The sequence below is a fragment of the Humulus lupulus genome, chromosome 8 (assembly GCF_963169125.1).
Source record: "Humulus lupulus chromosome 8, drHumLupu1.1, whole genome shotgun sequence".
NCBI lineage: Eukaryota > Viridiplantae > Streptophyta > Magnoliopsida > Rosales > Cannabaceae > Humulus > Humulus lupulus.
In genome coordinates, this window is record NC_084800.1 from 69,216,047 (window position 1) to 69,231,852 (window position 15,806).

Sequence of the window (15,806 nt, forward strand, 5' to 3'; positions counted from 1 at the left end):
TCTTTTTCTTCTCTTTTTTTTCTTGGTTGTTTTTAGATCTGATTTCGTTTTTCAAATCTATTTTTTTTCTTCCAAATGTGGTTAAGTAACTAGTTATTTTTTTTTTATCTTCTTCTTCTTAGTTGTTTTCAAATCTAATTATGTTTTTCAGATCAATTTTTTTTTCTTCAGATTTGGATAAGTAGCCAGTTACCAAAGTGGGATCGGATTAGCTTAAGTAACCTATTTTCTAGGTTTCAGATCTAGTTGTAATTAGCATAACGCGGTATTTTGATAGTGGTAATTAGTTACTATTACATCACTAAAAAAATAAAAATTATTTTAATAATGGTAACCGATAATAAATTCTTAAATCATGAAAATAAATATTATTTTAATTACATTACGTGAATCTCACAATTTTAAGAAATTTTAATTTAAAATATTTCACTGAGGAAAAAATTGCAGATTTCATTTCAGCCTTACTCTTGCATAGTTGTCTTCATATCCTCTATAAATCTTTAGTCTTTTTTTTTAATTGAAAATAGAGGGGAAAAAAAACTGCGTTATCACAAATGTTAACTTCTCCTAGAAAAACTTTAATATTTTTTTCAAATTTTTATTGGTAAAAGTCTTATGTCTTAAGTTAATTGCTATATTGATCATCTTTCCCTACCCCTACTTTGTTAGGGGTATTCGTGGTGAGATTTTTTAACAAATTTTCAAATCTAATTTATTTTTCAGATCTCGTTAATTAACCAATTACCCTCTTCGATATTCTCTTCCTCTTCTTGGTTGTTTTTAGATTTTATTTTATTTTTCAGATCTATTTTTTTTCTTCCGAATGTGGCTAACTAATCAGTTACCTTTTTTGATATTCTTCTTCTTGGTTGTTTTCAAATCTAATTATGTCCTTCAGATTTGGATGAGTAACCAGTTACCATTATGTGAGATCGGTTTAGCATAAGTAACCTATTTTCTAGGTTTCAGATCTAGTTGTTATCAGCATAACAAGTTATTTTGATAGTGGTAACCAGTTACTATTACATCACTAAAAAAATAAAAATGATTTTTTATAGTGGTAACCGATACCACCACATCGCTAAAACCATAAAAACTAATTTTATAGTGGTAACCAATTACCACCACTATAATAATAATAATAATAATATTAATAATAGATTACTACCACATAAAAAAAAACTATTTTGATAGTAGTAATGTTAAAAATAACATTTGACACTAGTAATTGGTTATCATCACATAAGTAAAAAAAAATGGTAAAACAAAAGTAATATTACTAAAATATGGGAAAAAAACTCACCAAGTGTAAATATATAGAAAAAACTATAAAAAAAATTAACAAAGTTGAAAGCCCCATATTTATCAAAATTATAGAAGAAAAAAATCATATTTCATGTAATTTCCACTATTTAGCCCAACTTTAATGATATATATATAATATTATAAATTATATATTTGACAATTAGACTTCTACACAATTAAACTCATCGTATACTAATAAGTGGTAGTTTTGCAAATCTTGTATTATTCATAACATATCACATAATCGGTTTCGGACCTTAATTAATTAAATAGCCAATCTTTTGTGTGCTATAAATAAATGTTAGCCCATAATCATTAAATTGCATGAATAATTTAAAAATATGAGGATTGATGTGAGCATTTGCAAAATATTGACACAAATAATATGTTAATTTTTTTTTTAAAAAAAAAAAACTTAACTATTACATGTAATTGGTATGCCAAAAGAAAAGACCGCAAAAACACAATCGTAATAATCTGTAAGACTGCCTTATAATTCAACGACGTGCCTAGCACGTGAGCTAGCTTAGAAAAGAAATGGAAGGAGAGCCTTGACGTGTTTAGGGAAGTCTTCAAACTTGGAAAGGTACCATCTCCTAGTGGCGCAACTCCTTCCCATCAAGTAGAAAATAGTGGCTAATGTGAAACAGTATGCATACAAAGTTTGAGAAATGAATGAAATTCCCACAAAGGCTAAAATCTCAAAGAGGTAGTGAGGGCAAATCACCAACCCAAAGAGACCTCCCTTGGGAATCTTGTATGTTGATGATGACTCTTTATCTCCTTTTTTCCTAAGTTGGGAAAGAAGGCAATGGTGGTACAAGTTCCCAGCTATGCCTATCAAAAACAGCACAACTCCAATGTATTTCATATCAATAAATGTTGTGCTTGATTGCTCACCATCATTACCAGCTGTGTCTTGTAGTGTTGGGTACAGTTTATAGTGACAATAAATCATGTTGGCTGTGGAGAAGAAGTAACTGAAGCTTATCAGAATTGCACTGTCAATCACCATTGCTCCACTGTACTTGTGAATGAACAAAACCTACAAGTCAAAATTAACAACAAATTATTGACTGACTTTGATTTGGATGTAGTTTTCCAAGTTGATGTGTGCAATATGAGATTGTGGGCACCGAAAAATACATCTCGTTAGTTATTTCTCATTGTAGCTGTAGCTATATATAGATTATTAATGTATTTTTTTAGAACTTGAATTTTGTCCTATTAATTATTTGGATCCTGTGTTTTGACAAATTATTTTTTGGACCCTATATTTTATAAAATAGTTAAAAATAGAACCCTAAACTCGATTTTGGTGAATGTTTTTTCAACTAAAATCATAAATAATTTATCAAACTAACAATTCAGAACAAAAATAAAATTATTCTGCTTAAAAACCGTGTTGTTATATTCAATTTTTTCTTCATTAAAATTGAGTTTAGGGTTCTATTTTAACAATTTTACAAAACATAAAGTCCAAAAAATAATTTATCAAAACACAGAGTCCAAACAATTAATGGAATAAAACACAATATCAAAAAAAAAAAGTATAAATTCAAGATGAATTTCTAATAAGCGTGTAAAAAACAAATAATTTTTTGAGAATGAGCTGAAGTTTAAACTAGTCAAAAGGGTATATGTCATATCAATAATAGTAATTTATGTCAAAATTGCTATTGAGGTGAGATGATGAAATACTATCTTTAGTGCTTGAGTTGAGATTTTTCAAATCCAATATGAACTTTTTTTTATATATAAATCACATCTGCTTAAATTTAGAATCACACTTAACTATCTTTCTCATTTCTCTTTATTATTTTATTTTATTTATGTCTCTCTTGGAAAAAAATATTTTTCAAACTAGGTGGTGGTATTATTAAGTGCCAAGACAAAACTATTAAATGTTAGTAGGTGGTAGTTCCACTCCCCAAATATATTCATACATTTACACATGTAAGTAACATCGACATTTCATTAATGTTGTCACCTGCCCATTAAATACGTACCTATCTAAGATTTCATTCACATATACACAGTTCAATTTTTTTATTTATTTTTTAAATCACAATTATAATGTTAGCTTTGTTAGAACTCCAATTCAAATCCCTTCACAAAAAAAAAAAAATAAGAAGAAAAAAAAAACTCCAATCCAAAGAAAAATCAAAATAATAATAAAGAGATAAAAAAAAAAAAAAAAAGATATGAATGAATATATATACCTCGAAAACCCTTTTGAAGAAATGAATGGTGAGGGCTAAGGTGAGCAAAAGGAACCTGAGATCGTTAGTATGTGGCACAAGCAGCAGCAAGGAAGCAAGGCCGGCGAGAAAGGCCGGCGTGTAGAGCAACAACATGCCGGCTCTGCTCGACATCTTGGCACGATTTTGTGAGCTGAAATTGTAAAATTTGGAATACCCTAAATGTTTTCCGGCCACCTCAAGCAACCCCAGCACACCTATTGCTACTAAGGTCACCAATGACAAGGCCTTGATGTAAAGAGAAGGTGGTGTTTCCATCATCACTCTTGAAAATATGGACTCCATAACTAATTTCTCTCCTCAAAACCCAAAATATGAAAAGGAAACAACAATTAGGGTACTGTTGTGAGGAGAAAGCCTACCAAAGCTCTTTTATATATAGGTACCATTTTGGTAATTGCATTGCCAGCCGAGAAGAGCCTTCTACTATCTTATACAGTCAGCTTTTGAATTTTCTTTTGTTTTTTCCTCGAAAAAGGAAAAAAAGAATATTGTTTTGTATTTTTTATTACGAGTTTGCTAAAAACACATGTTTCGCAATGCTAATCTTTTCGGCCAAGAAAATAACAATTGTTTGAAGTTTGAAAGAGAATAAGTTCAAAAGGAAAAAAAGTGTACGAAACACCACCGACGTCGAACATAAGTCAAGTAGATAACCAAGTTTTTATTTGTTTTTACAAGTTCTTTTGTAGTGAACGTGGGAGCACTCAGAATTATTATGTAAAATAGTTAAAAAATTATATATGAGAGCTGTGACAGGGAAATTTGATTTTTTCTATGATTAATAGTGTCGTGTAATACAAAATAATATTAGGTATTTTTAACATTATAAAATAATACCAAAAATTTTACTAGTACCTAAATTACCCCTGTTACAATACCCAAAGTTTTACAATTATGACATGGGTATTTTTTATACTAGCAAAACTTTTAGCATTATTTTGTAATGTTAAAAATATCTAATATTATTTTATATTACACCGCACCATTAAGTATAAAAAGTACAATTTCCCTATTAAAATGTTGTGCTGTTCCCATTTCAAATAATAATAATAATAATAATGTTGTGGTGTCCCATACCATCTTTGACTGTATTGATATAGTGATAAGATCAGATCTGGATTGGTTGATTTTATAATTAATAAAGGAATCTTTGCTTGATGGAAACAATAGTTGTATTTCTTTATTTATATAATTTTTTTTTTAAGTATTTGCATCACTTTTACTTTTATTGTAAGAGCATTTTATTTATTTATTTTCATAACCTATTTTTTTTTTTTTTTGCATGATGGTGAATGTTATAGTTATAACAGACATTCTGCTAATTTTTAAAAAATTTGGAATAATTTATGATGCTAAAATCAGAGTTCAAACAGTCAGTTGCACACATGTTTGATTTTTTTTATACGCGTGGAAAACTGACTATTTGAACTCTGATTTCAATACTATAAATTTATCAGAATTTCTTGAAAATTGGCGGGATACCTGTTGTAACTACAATATATATGCAATCGTGCAAAAAAAATTGGGTCATAATTTCTCCAAGTACTAAAAATAAAAAACGGCAAAAATAATGCTCATACCTATGAAGCTTCCTATATATATATATATTAAAATATCAATCAAAACATTATTCATATACGTTATGTTCCTCAGCTTATTAGAGAATAGAATCCCACGTAGAAATTATATGGGATTGTCATATTATTTATAAGAGCATGAGTTACTCCACTCATCACCTATTAGTTTTTAGATGAAACCTCATGCTTCTTACCATGCACAATTTCCTACTTTCTAACCAACCTTTTACATTCTAACATGGTATTCGAGCCAAACAAAACTCTAATGAGTCTGATCCAAATTCAAACCGGTCTAAAAAGAAAGAGCCAAAAATGACACTTGTGATTCAAGGATAGTAAGCCAAAAACAAACCAAAAAAGCCACTTGCGATCGAGCCGTCCAAGATATTGGTGAGCAAAAATAGTCACCATCGAATGATAGAGAATAGAACCCCACATAGAAAGTGTATGAGATCATCATACCATTTATAAGAACATGAATTATTCCACTCAACACTAATTGATTTTGAGATGGAACCATGCTTCTTACCATACAATATTTCCAAACTTTATAAACCACCTTCCATATACTAACGCAGCCTCTCATACCATACATTTATTATATATTTGTGTTTGCATGCTCGCTTTTATAGCTTTCATAATTCATAAGCTTGGAGTTGGAGGCTATACCCATGATGTTGTCAGCCTACATTATAAGACCATCTTAGCTTGAAGGAGAAGTTAATTAATTAGAGAAATAGAGAGCTGAAATCTCGTGTACATACCCAGAAATTTGACCCTACACTAACACTTTGATCACCGCCAGTAACAATTTTATTTATGTAAAAAAAAAAAAGAGTAAGAAAAATATCAGTACAATCTGAAAAATAATCAGTGTTTTTATGTTGCACTTTTACAACACTATTATACATAACATTTGGATTTGATATTAGGATATACATAGCCAAATGAGTTAAAAAAAAAAGTACTTCTTTTAGATATGGTACGTGAGAAATCTTTTAAGAGTGTATAAAAATGTACATGCAATATTAAAATAGAAAATAGTAAGGGAAGGTCTGAACTTTTAAATTGATATGATTTATATTATGCTAAGCATTAACACAAACCGACCTTAGCTCAGTTGGCAGAGCGGAGGACTGTAGTTGGTAATAACCAAATAGATATCCTTAGGTCACTGGTTCGAATCCGGTAGGTCGGATTTTTTATTTTTTTTCCTTTCCTTTTTATGGTGTTTTCTAGTTAATTATTTTTTTCATTAGAAAATCCTTGAAATCGGTTAAAAAAATTCTTTCCATAAAGTTAAAAGTACAATATTCGATTAAAAAAGTTAGTACACTTTTTCTATGATGAAAGTATTCTCAATAGACAAAACTTTCCACTATCCTCCTATTTAAACTTTTCTTCCTTAAAAATTTAAATGTTCAACATCCAATGATTAAAAAATTTGTCACCATATTTGGTTGTGATTGATAAAATTTTTATTTTTGAATTTTTTAAACACAAAAATAGAAATATTATTTTATTTTTGTTTCTTTATTTTAAAAAAATAAAAATATATTTGATAATTATTTTTGTTTTCTGTTTTTAAAAACAAAAAATAAAAATAAAAGTTATCAATCATGTTTATTATTATTTTTTCAACAATATGATGTGTTGATTTGAATAAGAGAAGAAAAAAAAAAATTGAATTGTCAAAACCCATAATCTTGGTCAAATTTTTATGTTTAATTGTCAAATTTTTAATTAATTAAATAAAAAACTATTTTCTTAAGTGTTATCAAACAACACCTTTAAATTTAAAAAAATATATTTCAGAGGTGTAATAGATTTTAAACAATTTGCAATTTTTTGTAGTGAAATTATCTTGGTCTTGTTATAATCTTTTTTCTAACCATGTGTTGAAGTTAAAACTTGAAACACAATTGTAAAGCTCTCATTTAAAAAATAAATAAAAAAAATCCGACCTACCGGATTCGAACCAGTGACCTAAGGATATCTATTTGGTTATTACCAACTACAGTCCTCCGCTCTGCCAACTGAGCTAAGGTCGGTTTGTATTAATACTTCCAAATCTCAATTAATCATTAAAATTTAGTTTTAGTTATCAAATCAAAAGACTTTCCCGAGATAATAACTTCAAGACAATTTGATCACATATGACAAGGAGTGATGTTATACATAATTGAGAAACTATCTTAAATATATAATACGATACCTAAAACAATTTTATTATTAATTGGTGCGATAGATTTAATACAACCCCCCAATTGTTTGTGCTTGAATAATAATACAAAAGCTCGGGAGATATGCATGTTTCGCTAAAAGAACACCCCAAAAATATTATAAACAAATCCACAAACCATGCAAGACGTACTCATATCATAAAATAAAAACTCACATAACCTCCAAACCAATGCGGTTGGAGCAACTCTAAGGTTAAATAAACTAATTACTAAGGACACGAGACAACATAAAAAAAAAAAAGACACTAACTACCATAATTCCAAATCCCGTTTATTGTCTGTAACTTTATATTATCAGGCACTTGAGGCTTTAATGATGTAAAAATTAACTCACAGCTTGTCTTCATACTCGGAGAGTGGAGTCATTTGCTCCTTCAAGCCCTTTCTCTTGCGGATGTCAGCAACCAGCGCGGCTGCCTGAGTTCCAGGCTCCAAAGGGTCGGACATCATCATATCCCAGTGGTCGAACACACACTGAGGGAAAGCCTGGCCGGATGTTGCAGCTCTCAGAGTACTTGAGAATCCAAATGACTCAATGACTGGTAGATATGCCTTGATGTTGTAGAGTGGAGTACCAGGCCTCTGCATTTCCTCAAATACATGCCCACGCTTCTGGTTAAGGACACTGTAGATACCACCAAGAGCCTGTTCTGGAGCTTGGATTTCAACAAGGTAAACGGGCTCGAGAAGCCTTGGCTTGGCTGTGATTTGAGAAGCATAGATAACCCTCCGAGCAGTTGGGATAACCTGACCTCCACCTCTGTGGATGGCATCGGCATGGAGAACAACATCACAAACTTCAAAGCAAATACCCCTCATGTTTTCTTCAGACAAAGCTCCTTCCTTGGAGGCCCACTGGAATCCAGCAACAACAGAGTCCTTGATTTCATTCAGGTACTGGACTCCCTTACACATGTCCACAACCATATTTGGACCAGTGGTCTCCGGGCCAAAGCACCAAATCTTCTTAGCAAGATCCTTATCCCAACCAAACTCCTCGGATAATATCTTGGAACGAACTTTAGGATCATCCCTTGGACCAATACGACCATCATCAATGGCCTCAGCAAGCCCATCCTCCAAAGGTCTTGCTTCCATGTACAAACGGTTGTGCTTGTTGGGTGACTTGCTCATCACGGTGCGGCTTGACTTCTCAAGAACAGTTTCACGGAATGAGACAACTGGATCAGATTTTATGATTTCAGCACCACCCATGAAGTCGTCCTGCAAGTCCTTCAAGCAGATCTCCAGATGGAGTTCTCCAGCACCAGCAACAATGTGCTCCCCAGATTCTTCAATAGAACACACCACCATAGGATCTGACTTGGCTAAACGTTTCAGACCTTCAACAAGTTTGGGAAGGTCGGATGCAACTTTGCATTGCACGGCCACACGCACAACAGGGGAGACCGAAAACTTCATGGCTCGGATAGGATGAGCATCGACTTCCTTTTCATTTGTCAAAGTTGCATTCTTGGTAATGAACTGATCCAAACCAACCATAGCAACTGTATTACCACATGGAACATCCTCAACTGTTTCTTGTCTCTTTCCCATCCAAATGACAGTTCTCTGAACACTCTTCACATACAAATCTTTCTTCTCTCCAGGGACAAAGTTTGGACCCATAATCCTAACCTTCATACCAGTAGCGACCTTGCCTGCAAAGACACGACCAAAGGCAAAGAACCTACCCTTATCGGATGCAGGAATCATCTTTGATACATAGAGCATAAGGGGTCCATTAGGATCACAGTTCCTGATAGCAGTTGCGTATATATCATCAAGAGGACCTTCATACAAGTTCTCCACACGATATTTCTGAGCCGTTGCAGGGGAAGGAAGATGAAAGATCATCATTTCCAACAGAGCAGTACTAGCAGGAAGCCATGTTTGCATGACTCGCTTCATCAATGCCTTTCCCATCAGTTCTTTCTCATCAGACTTCATGGTGACACCAAGCTTCTGTAGCATAGGCCATAGCTTATCCTTTTGGTCATTCATACAAGTATTAATAATCTGCTTGATAGGTTCATAACAGAACATAACAAAACCACGCTTGCAGCTGGGAGATCCAGTGTTCTTGCTTGTCCATTTCTTGGTAGCAGGATCAAAGAAGTTTTCACCCCAGAGACGCTCCATCATCTTTGACTCATCGACACCAAACTTGGAGGCATACATCTTGGCAAAGTTAGTCAGAGTAAACGCCCAACCATGCAAACCAGCAGAGAAAGCTACTGTTCCTTTCTCAGGATAGACCTGAACATCACCAAGAAGAGAATCTTCATAGGTAGCCATAATCACATTGGCATTCTCAATGACTCTCTGGAAAGTTTGGTAAGCTTCCTCCCCATCAACCTGCAGCTCAAGGAAACACCTGTCCATCTTGTTAACAGTCAACACAGGCCTAATCCTTTCACCAAGGGCTTGACGGAGCACAGTTTCTGTTTGGACACAGACACCCTCAATACAATCAACCACAACAAGTGCACCATCAGTGATACGAAGAGCAGCAGTGACTTCTGATGAGAAGTCAACATGCCCAGGTGAATCAATGAGATTGATGAGGTACTCATTCCCTTGTCTCTCTCCTTTGTAACTCTTAAGAGATTCATCAGACATCTCATAATAGAGAGAGATACCCGTGGACTTAATTGTAATGCCACGTTCTGCCTCATCCTGACGAGTATCAGTCATACGTACATCACCAGCAACTTCTTGCGCAATAATACCAGCAGCAGCCACTAGAGAGTCGGTAAGAGTTGATTTTCCTGAGACACACCAAAGTACCATTAAAGAGAAGTATACAAATCAAATAAGCTCAAATGAAGAGTAAAATTCTGTTTTTTTTTTTTTTGTGGATCAAATATTCCATTATAAAAGTTGAAAGATTGGATTGTTTCGGAAATTATTACTGTATTAACAATACTATTCAACAGCAGCCCCATAAAAATCCAACATCATAACAAAAACTGGAGATAATTCTTTCACATCTACACTGCTTTTGACAAGTTTAGAAAAGTAATGGAAAAAGTGAGTAAAAAAACATAAACTTACCATGATCAACATGGGCAATAACGGACATATTCCGTATATTGTGCTTATAGTCCATAATTCTCCTCAACTCCTCTGCTGTGAATTTCACCTGCACAAACAAGAATAATTTTGTCCATTATACTCGAGCAAAGAGCAAACAATTCCTTCAAAATCACTAAATTAACAACTCATCTTACCATCTTGACTAGATTTCACGTGTATCACCCCCGAAAGTAACCCCTGCCGACATAAACAAAAAATATATATGTTATATATCTTTAGGAAACTGGCAAATAAACAATAAAATGCTCACAAAATTCCAACATTCAATCATTAGAAGACAACAACAACAACAAGATATCACCATCAATACACACATTCTAACACTCAGTTAAAAAGAACATGTTCAATTAAAACTCAATCTAGCTACAAAATAGATGTTCACCACATCAAAAAATCTATATGTCAAGAGCCAACTACCAAAAAAAAGTTAATCTTTCATTATATCCATGAACAAACAAAATAGTATCAATTGTTACACCCGATGATATATATAAAACATAATCCGAAGTGACGAGATATCAAACAGAAAAGAGTTTGTGATCAGTGAAATAAAGAAGAAAACCTGAGAAGAAAAGCTGGAAGAGAGAAAGAGAAAAAGCTTGTGCGCCACCAGATAGATAGGGGTAGGGATTATGGGGATTATGGGGAATTGAGAATATAACGGGAAAACAGTTGGGAGTAAATAATAGGAATATAATATATATATATATATAATATAAAACTCTCGGTGGTAGGGTTTTTAGTAGCTGGGCCACTCAGAGAATTCCCTCAAATGGGCCGCCGGCCTTCCATTCTCTTTCTTTATTCGGTCATAGATTTTTATCATGTTTAAAAAAAACTTTTTTTTAACATATAAATATTTTTATTAAATATCTGTTTAGTATAAAATTTTACACCTTCAAATATTTTTTAATTTCTTATTTGATTAGAAATAAAAAAAATTGTCATTCAGGTACAGTTGTAGATAAACTGGGTTTATTTTTTAAAAAAAATATACAATTTTAAAAAAAATTTAGAAATTCTAAATAATTAAAGTTTCAAAAATAAAATTCAAACAACTTGTTGTAAGCTTGTTTTTATTTATTTATGGTTATTAATTATACACTTTGCGTGATTTTTTGTAAAAATTATAAATTATGTATAAATAAATCTATAAAATAATTAGGAAACATATAATGTATATTATTAATAATAATATAATTATTAAAAAATTAGTTATTCACAAATATCTTATTTAAAAATTAAAAAATAGTAGAATAAAAAAATTAGAAAATGGGAAGTGAAAATAAAAAAAAAGTGAAAAAAATGAAGAATGTTTAAAAAGAAATAAAAAAAGTGAAAAAAAAATGAGAAAATAGAAAAAATGATTTGAAGCAATTTTAGAGTGTCACATTATCTCTTTGGTGTTCTTCTTTATATAAACATGTAGATATACATTATAATTTGAAAAAGAAGAATTAAAAAATGTGAAAAATTTAGAAAAAAATTATATCTTATAATTATTATAAGGTGTATGGTAATTTATTAGTGCAATTACATTTAATAACATGTGAATAGTTTTTAATTTTAGATATTTATATATGTTTAGATGGTTTAGATATTTTAGTTTTTTTCTTTTTTAATTATTAACTAATAATCATAAATTTGAAAAAGAAGAATTAAAAAATTGTGAAAAATTTAGAAAATGGAAAGAGTGCTTTGAAGCAATTTTAGAGTGTTACATCATCTTTTTGATACTCTCCTTTATATAAATATTTAGATATATAGATTTACTAATTATTTTTATTAAGTATTTATGATTGTCATATTAACTTTAAATAAATAAAAAATATTATACATAAAATAATGACGTAAATATATTAAAATAAAAATTAAACCAAAATATTGTTTATGGTTTTCTTTTAAAAAAATAAGTGAAAATTACATATTATATGGGAATTTTAATAGATTGTGCAAAAATATAGCTTTTTTTTTCAAGAAAAGTTAATCTATGGCTTTTTTGTTTTAATTTCACTTTTATGGGTTTAGTTTCCCATATTTTTGTAATAAAAGTTTGTTTATGCCATATTTTCACTCTTAATCAAGTTTTATGAATTTGGAAGGGTATGTTTGTAATTTGATTATTTTTTTAGCTTATTTGATTATTTTTTTATATTAATTTTATATAACTATTTTTATATTACATTTTTCCATGGTTGTTTTGCAATTTTTTTTTTTTGTAATATGAATTGTGTTTATTATTTTTTTTTTATTTATTGTAAATATTTTTTTTTCCTTTTTTTTAGGCTGTACATTTTTTTTTTCAAATTCTGGGTAGGGTAACCAGTTACTTGATTGATCTTAAAAAAAAATCTTAGAGCTAGGTTAAATAACATGCACCAGGAGGGGTAACCAGTTATTCTGAGATGGGTAACTTTCTGCCATAAGAGAGGTAACCAGTTACCTAAGAGAGGTGACGAGTTACTTATATTAAATATGAAAATAAACATCAAATTTGAAGGAAAAAAATGAAAGAACATTTCATTAAAAAAAGGAATAATAAGTAACTATGATTTTAGTAACATAAGTAACTAGTTACCATAAAGAAACCATAAATACACACACACCAGAACGTGAAAGTAACCAGTTACCCTCATAAATATACACACAAAGAATGTGAAGGTAACCAGTTACTCATTCACGTTTTCAGATTTTTATTAGTTTTCTTTCCAAATTTTGGTATTCCTATAAGTGTTACAGTAAAAAGAAAATGCTGAAAAAATTGATTTGAATTTTTTTTACATATAGTGGAAAAACTATAAAAAAAATTACAATAATAAAAGATAATAAATAAAAAAAATAGTAGAATAATTATGTAATGTTAAATAATATGTGTGAAAAAAAAGAAAAAAAAAGAAATAGAATGAGAAAAGAATAAGTACAAAAATGAAAAAAAAACAAAAGAAATGATGAATGAAAAAAAAAATAGATGAATAAATAAGAATGAAAAGAAGAAGAAGAAAAATAATGGAAAATGAAAAGAAAAAAATATGAATGAAAAAATTGGTAGAAAAAAATGAAAAAAGAATGGAAGAAGAAAAAAAAGCTCATATGTGTGAAAAAATGAAGAAAAAAAATTAAAGGAGAAAATAATAAATTCAAAAATGAAGAAAAAATAAAATGAAAAAAAAAACTGAAAAAATATGAAAAAAAAAACAAAACAATACAAATGAAAGAAAAAAATAGATAAATGAATAAAAATGAAAAAAAATAGTACCCCTCCTTTTGCTCATTTGTTTTGATTAGTTTTGATTAATTTTGATTTCAAATATGGGATTAGTTTTCCCATAAACTAAGTTTTCTTAATTAAATTTTCCCATACAAATTAAAGAAAGTTAAACTCCCATATTTTTGCACAATGGTGGCTAAAAAGCCATATTTTTGAAAAATCCCCAAAAAATAATACTATAATATTTTAGATCACAAACTACCCTACAAACAAACATTCATAATATCATTCAAATCATATCTCAATGATTGGAGAAGAAATTTGTTTATTCTTGATGGAGGATAAATGTTATTCTAATGTCTTATTTAGTTACGCAGTCATATTATTTGTACACATATGACATATATATAATGTATTTATTATGTATGATATATTGTTATAATAATAATATTTTATAACATGTTAATTTATAATAATATAATTATTAAATAATTTATTTTATATTAAATATTATTATAATAATGATATTTATAATATTTTAATTTATATTAATATAATTAATACATATTTATTTTTAATTTGTTTCAAAAATATATTTTATTAAATATTTAAAATATTATGTTAAAGTTAATCAGTTAAAACTAAAAATTTATATTATCTACACACTTTTTATATGGAAAATATAGAAGATATATTTTTATTTAATATCTGCTTGATTTAAAATTTTAAATATTTGAAAATTAAAAAAATTTAATTACTAATTTATAATCTTATAATTAAATATTTTAACTTTGAAATTATTCTACTTTCTCAGCAACTAAGTTATTACTTAATTTGTGCTGCAAAAAAAAAGTTAGTTACTTAATTTATTTATTAACACTTATTATTATTATTATTATTATTATTATTATTATTATCATTATTATTATTACTACTACTTCATGATATATTATGTTGCAATTTTCTTTTATTCAATGAATGATGCATTTTTTTTAAATAAAAATAAAAATATAGTCAACTAATTGTGGTCTACTCTCAAAACTTGCTGCCCAAGTTTCATTGCTAGCCATTCAAATCCATTTAATCCTTCAAAATCCTAAATTCTTGCTCCCCAAGTTTACCTGAGAAATTTTGAAAGAGATTTGTTTTCTGAAATCGGATCTCTACGTAACTAAATTAAATAAAAAGAAAGTGGGTTAACCCTAATTAATTTTTTTAATAGTTGTATTATGCTAATGATAAGAAAGGGAAAGCGTGATTTGAATTATAGTTGTTAGGTGTAAATAGTTTTTATGATTTTAATAATAAAGAATAGAAGATTATTTTTTGTTCATGCATTTGAATTGTTGATATGTAAATTACTCATTAAGATTTTCAGTAACAAAGAATAAGGAGATAAGCATTAGGGAATTAGGGAAATATTAGAGGTGATTCGATTGATTTTTTTTTTATCAATTTTAAAATCGTCGAATTAATTTTGATTTTTAAAACCAAAACCAATCAAGCTTCAAGCATTTAATAGCAAGCGATCAACTGATAGAAGTCACAAATGTTTTCTTGCCCCTTAGTAGCTATTGGAAGTTTTAACCATCCTTATTCCTCCCCGGTTATTATTCCTCCCCCGGTTATTGGTTCAAAACCAAGATGTTTAACCGACAAATTAAAATAATATCATTTGAGTACCTTCCGACTATACATGTATCACTCCTTACTTTGAGAATTTTTGTCGTACATTTTTTAAATTTGAATTAATTTAAAATATCTTTTTAATTTATTTTTCTAATTTAAAATATTTTTTTATAAAAAAATTATGAAATAAACCAATTACAAAATGACAAATGTTTACCTAGTCAACATATTTAACAACTCTAATAAATAAAATACTTACAGAAACAATGTTTTGACAACTTTAAATATTTTTACCACAAAGAAAAAAAATTAAACATTTATCTTTAACATATATTAAAGATTTAATATTACTGCCTTAAAAATAAAATATTATATATTTAACTGTAACGTGAAACAAACATTTTGAGTACTCATGCTACAAATACTCCTTACTTTGAATGATCTTTAAATTACATTACGTAATTTCACTGTTGGTGTTCAT

The 15,806-nt window shown here is 29.3% G+C and overlaps 2 protein-coding genes and 2 non-coding genes across 4 annotated transcripts; 1 reads left to right on the forward strand and 3 right to left on the reverse strand.

Annotated features, from left to right (window-relative positions):
• Positions 1-1,617: 1,617 nt before the first annotated feature.
• LOC133797695 (uncharacterized) lies at positions 1,618-4,199 on the reverse strand. The gene is made up of 2 exons (XM_062235689.1): positions 3,528-4,199; positions 1,618-2,350 (listed from the first exon to the last, which is right to left on the reverse strand). The coding sequence occupies exons 1-2, from the start codon at positions 3,849-3,851 to the stop codon at positions 1,832-1,834; spliced, it is 843 nt and encodes a 280-aa protein (XP_062091673.1). The 5' UTR covers positions 3,852-4,199; the 3' UTR covers positions 1,618-1,831.
• Positions 4,200-6,251: 2,052 nt separating this feature from the next.
• TRNAY-GUA (transfer RNA tyrosine (anticodon GUA)) lies at positions 6,252-6,344 on the forward strand. Its single transcript has 2 exons — positions 6,252-6,288; positions 6,309-6,344. It is a non-coding gene; the product is annotated as a tRNA-Tyr (tRNA).
• Positions 6,345-7,104: 760 nt separating this feature from the next.
• TRNAY-GUA (transfer RNA tyrosine (anticodon GUA)) lies at positions 7,105-7,197 on the reverse strand. Its single transcript has 2 exons — positions 7,161-7,197; positions 7,105-7,140 (listed from the first exon to the last, which is right to left on the reverse strand). It is a non-coding gene; the product is annotated as a tRNA-Tyr (tRNA).
• A 144-nt stretch (positions 7,198-7,341) lies between these two features.
• On the reverse strand, positions 7,342-11,167 carry LOC133797694 (elongation factor 2-like). Its single transcript, XM_062235688.1, has 4 exons — positions 11,051-11,167; positions 10,623-10,665; positions 10,447-10,534; positions 7,342-10,160 (listed from the first exon to the last, which is right to left on the reverse strand). The coding sequence occupies exons 2-4, from the start codon at positions 10,623-10,625 to the stop codon at positions 7,720-7,722; spliced, it is 2,532 nt and encodes an 843-aa protein (XP_062091672.1). The 5' UTR covers positions 10,626-10,665; positions 11,051-11,167; the 3' UTR covers positions 7,342-7,719.
• Positions 11,168-15,806: the final 4,639 nt, after the last annotated feature.

What these genes read in the sequence shown, in the direction of transcription:
- LOC133797695 (XM_062235689.1), bottom strand. Translation starts at nt 3,851, where the DNA reads ATGGAGTCCATATTTTCAAGAGTGATGATGGAAACACCACCTTCTCTT. An exon ending in TCTTCAAAAGGGTTTTCGAG is followed by an intron (nt 2,351 to 3,527) that starts GTATATATATTC and finishes TTTGACTTGTAG; the next exon opens with GTTTTGTTCATTCACAAGTA.
- LOC133797694 (XM_062235688.1), bottom strand. An exon ending in TATTGCCCATGTTGATCATG is followed by an intron (nt 10,161 to 10,446) that starts GTAAGTTTATGT and finishes GGTGTGTCTCAG; the next exon opens with GAAAATCAACTCTTACCGAC.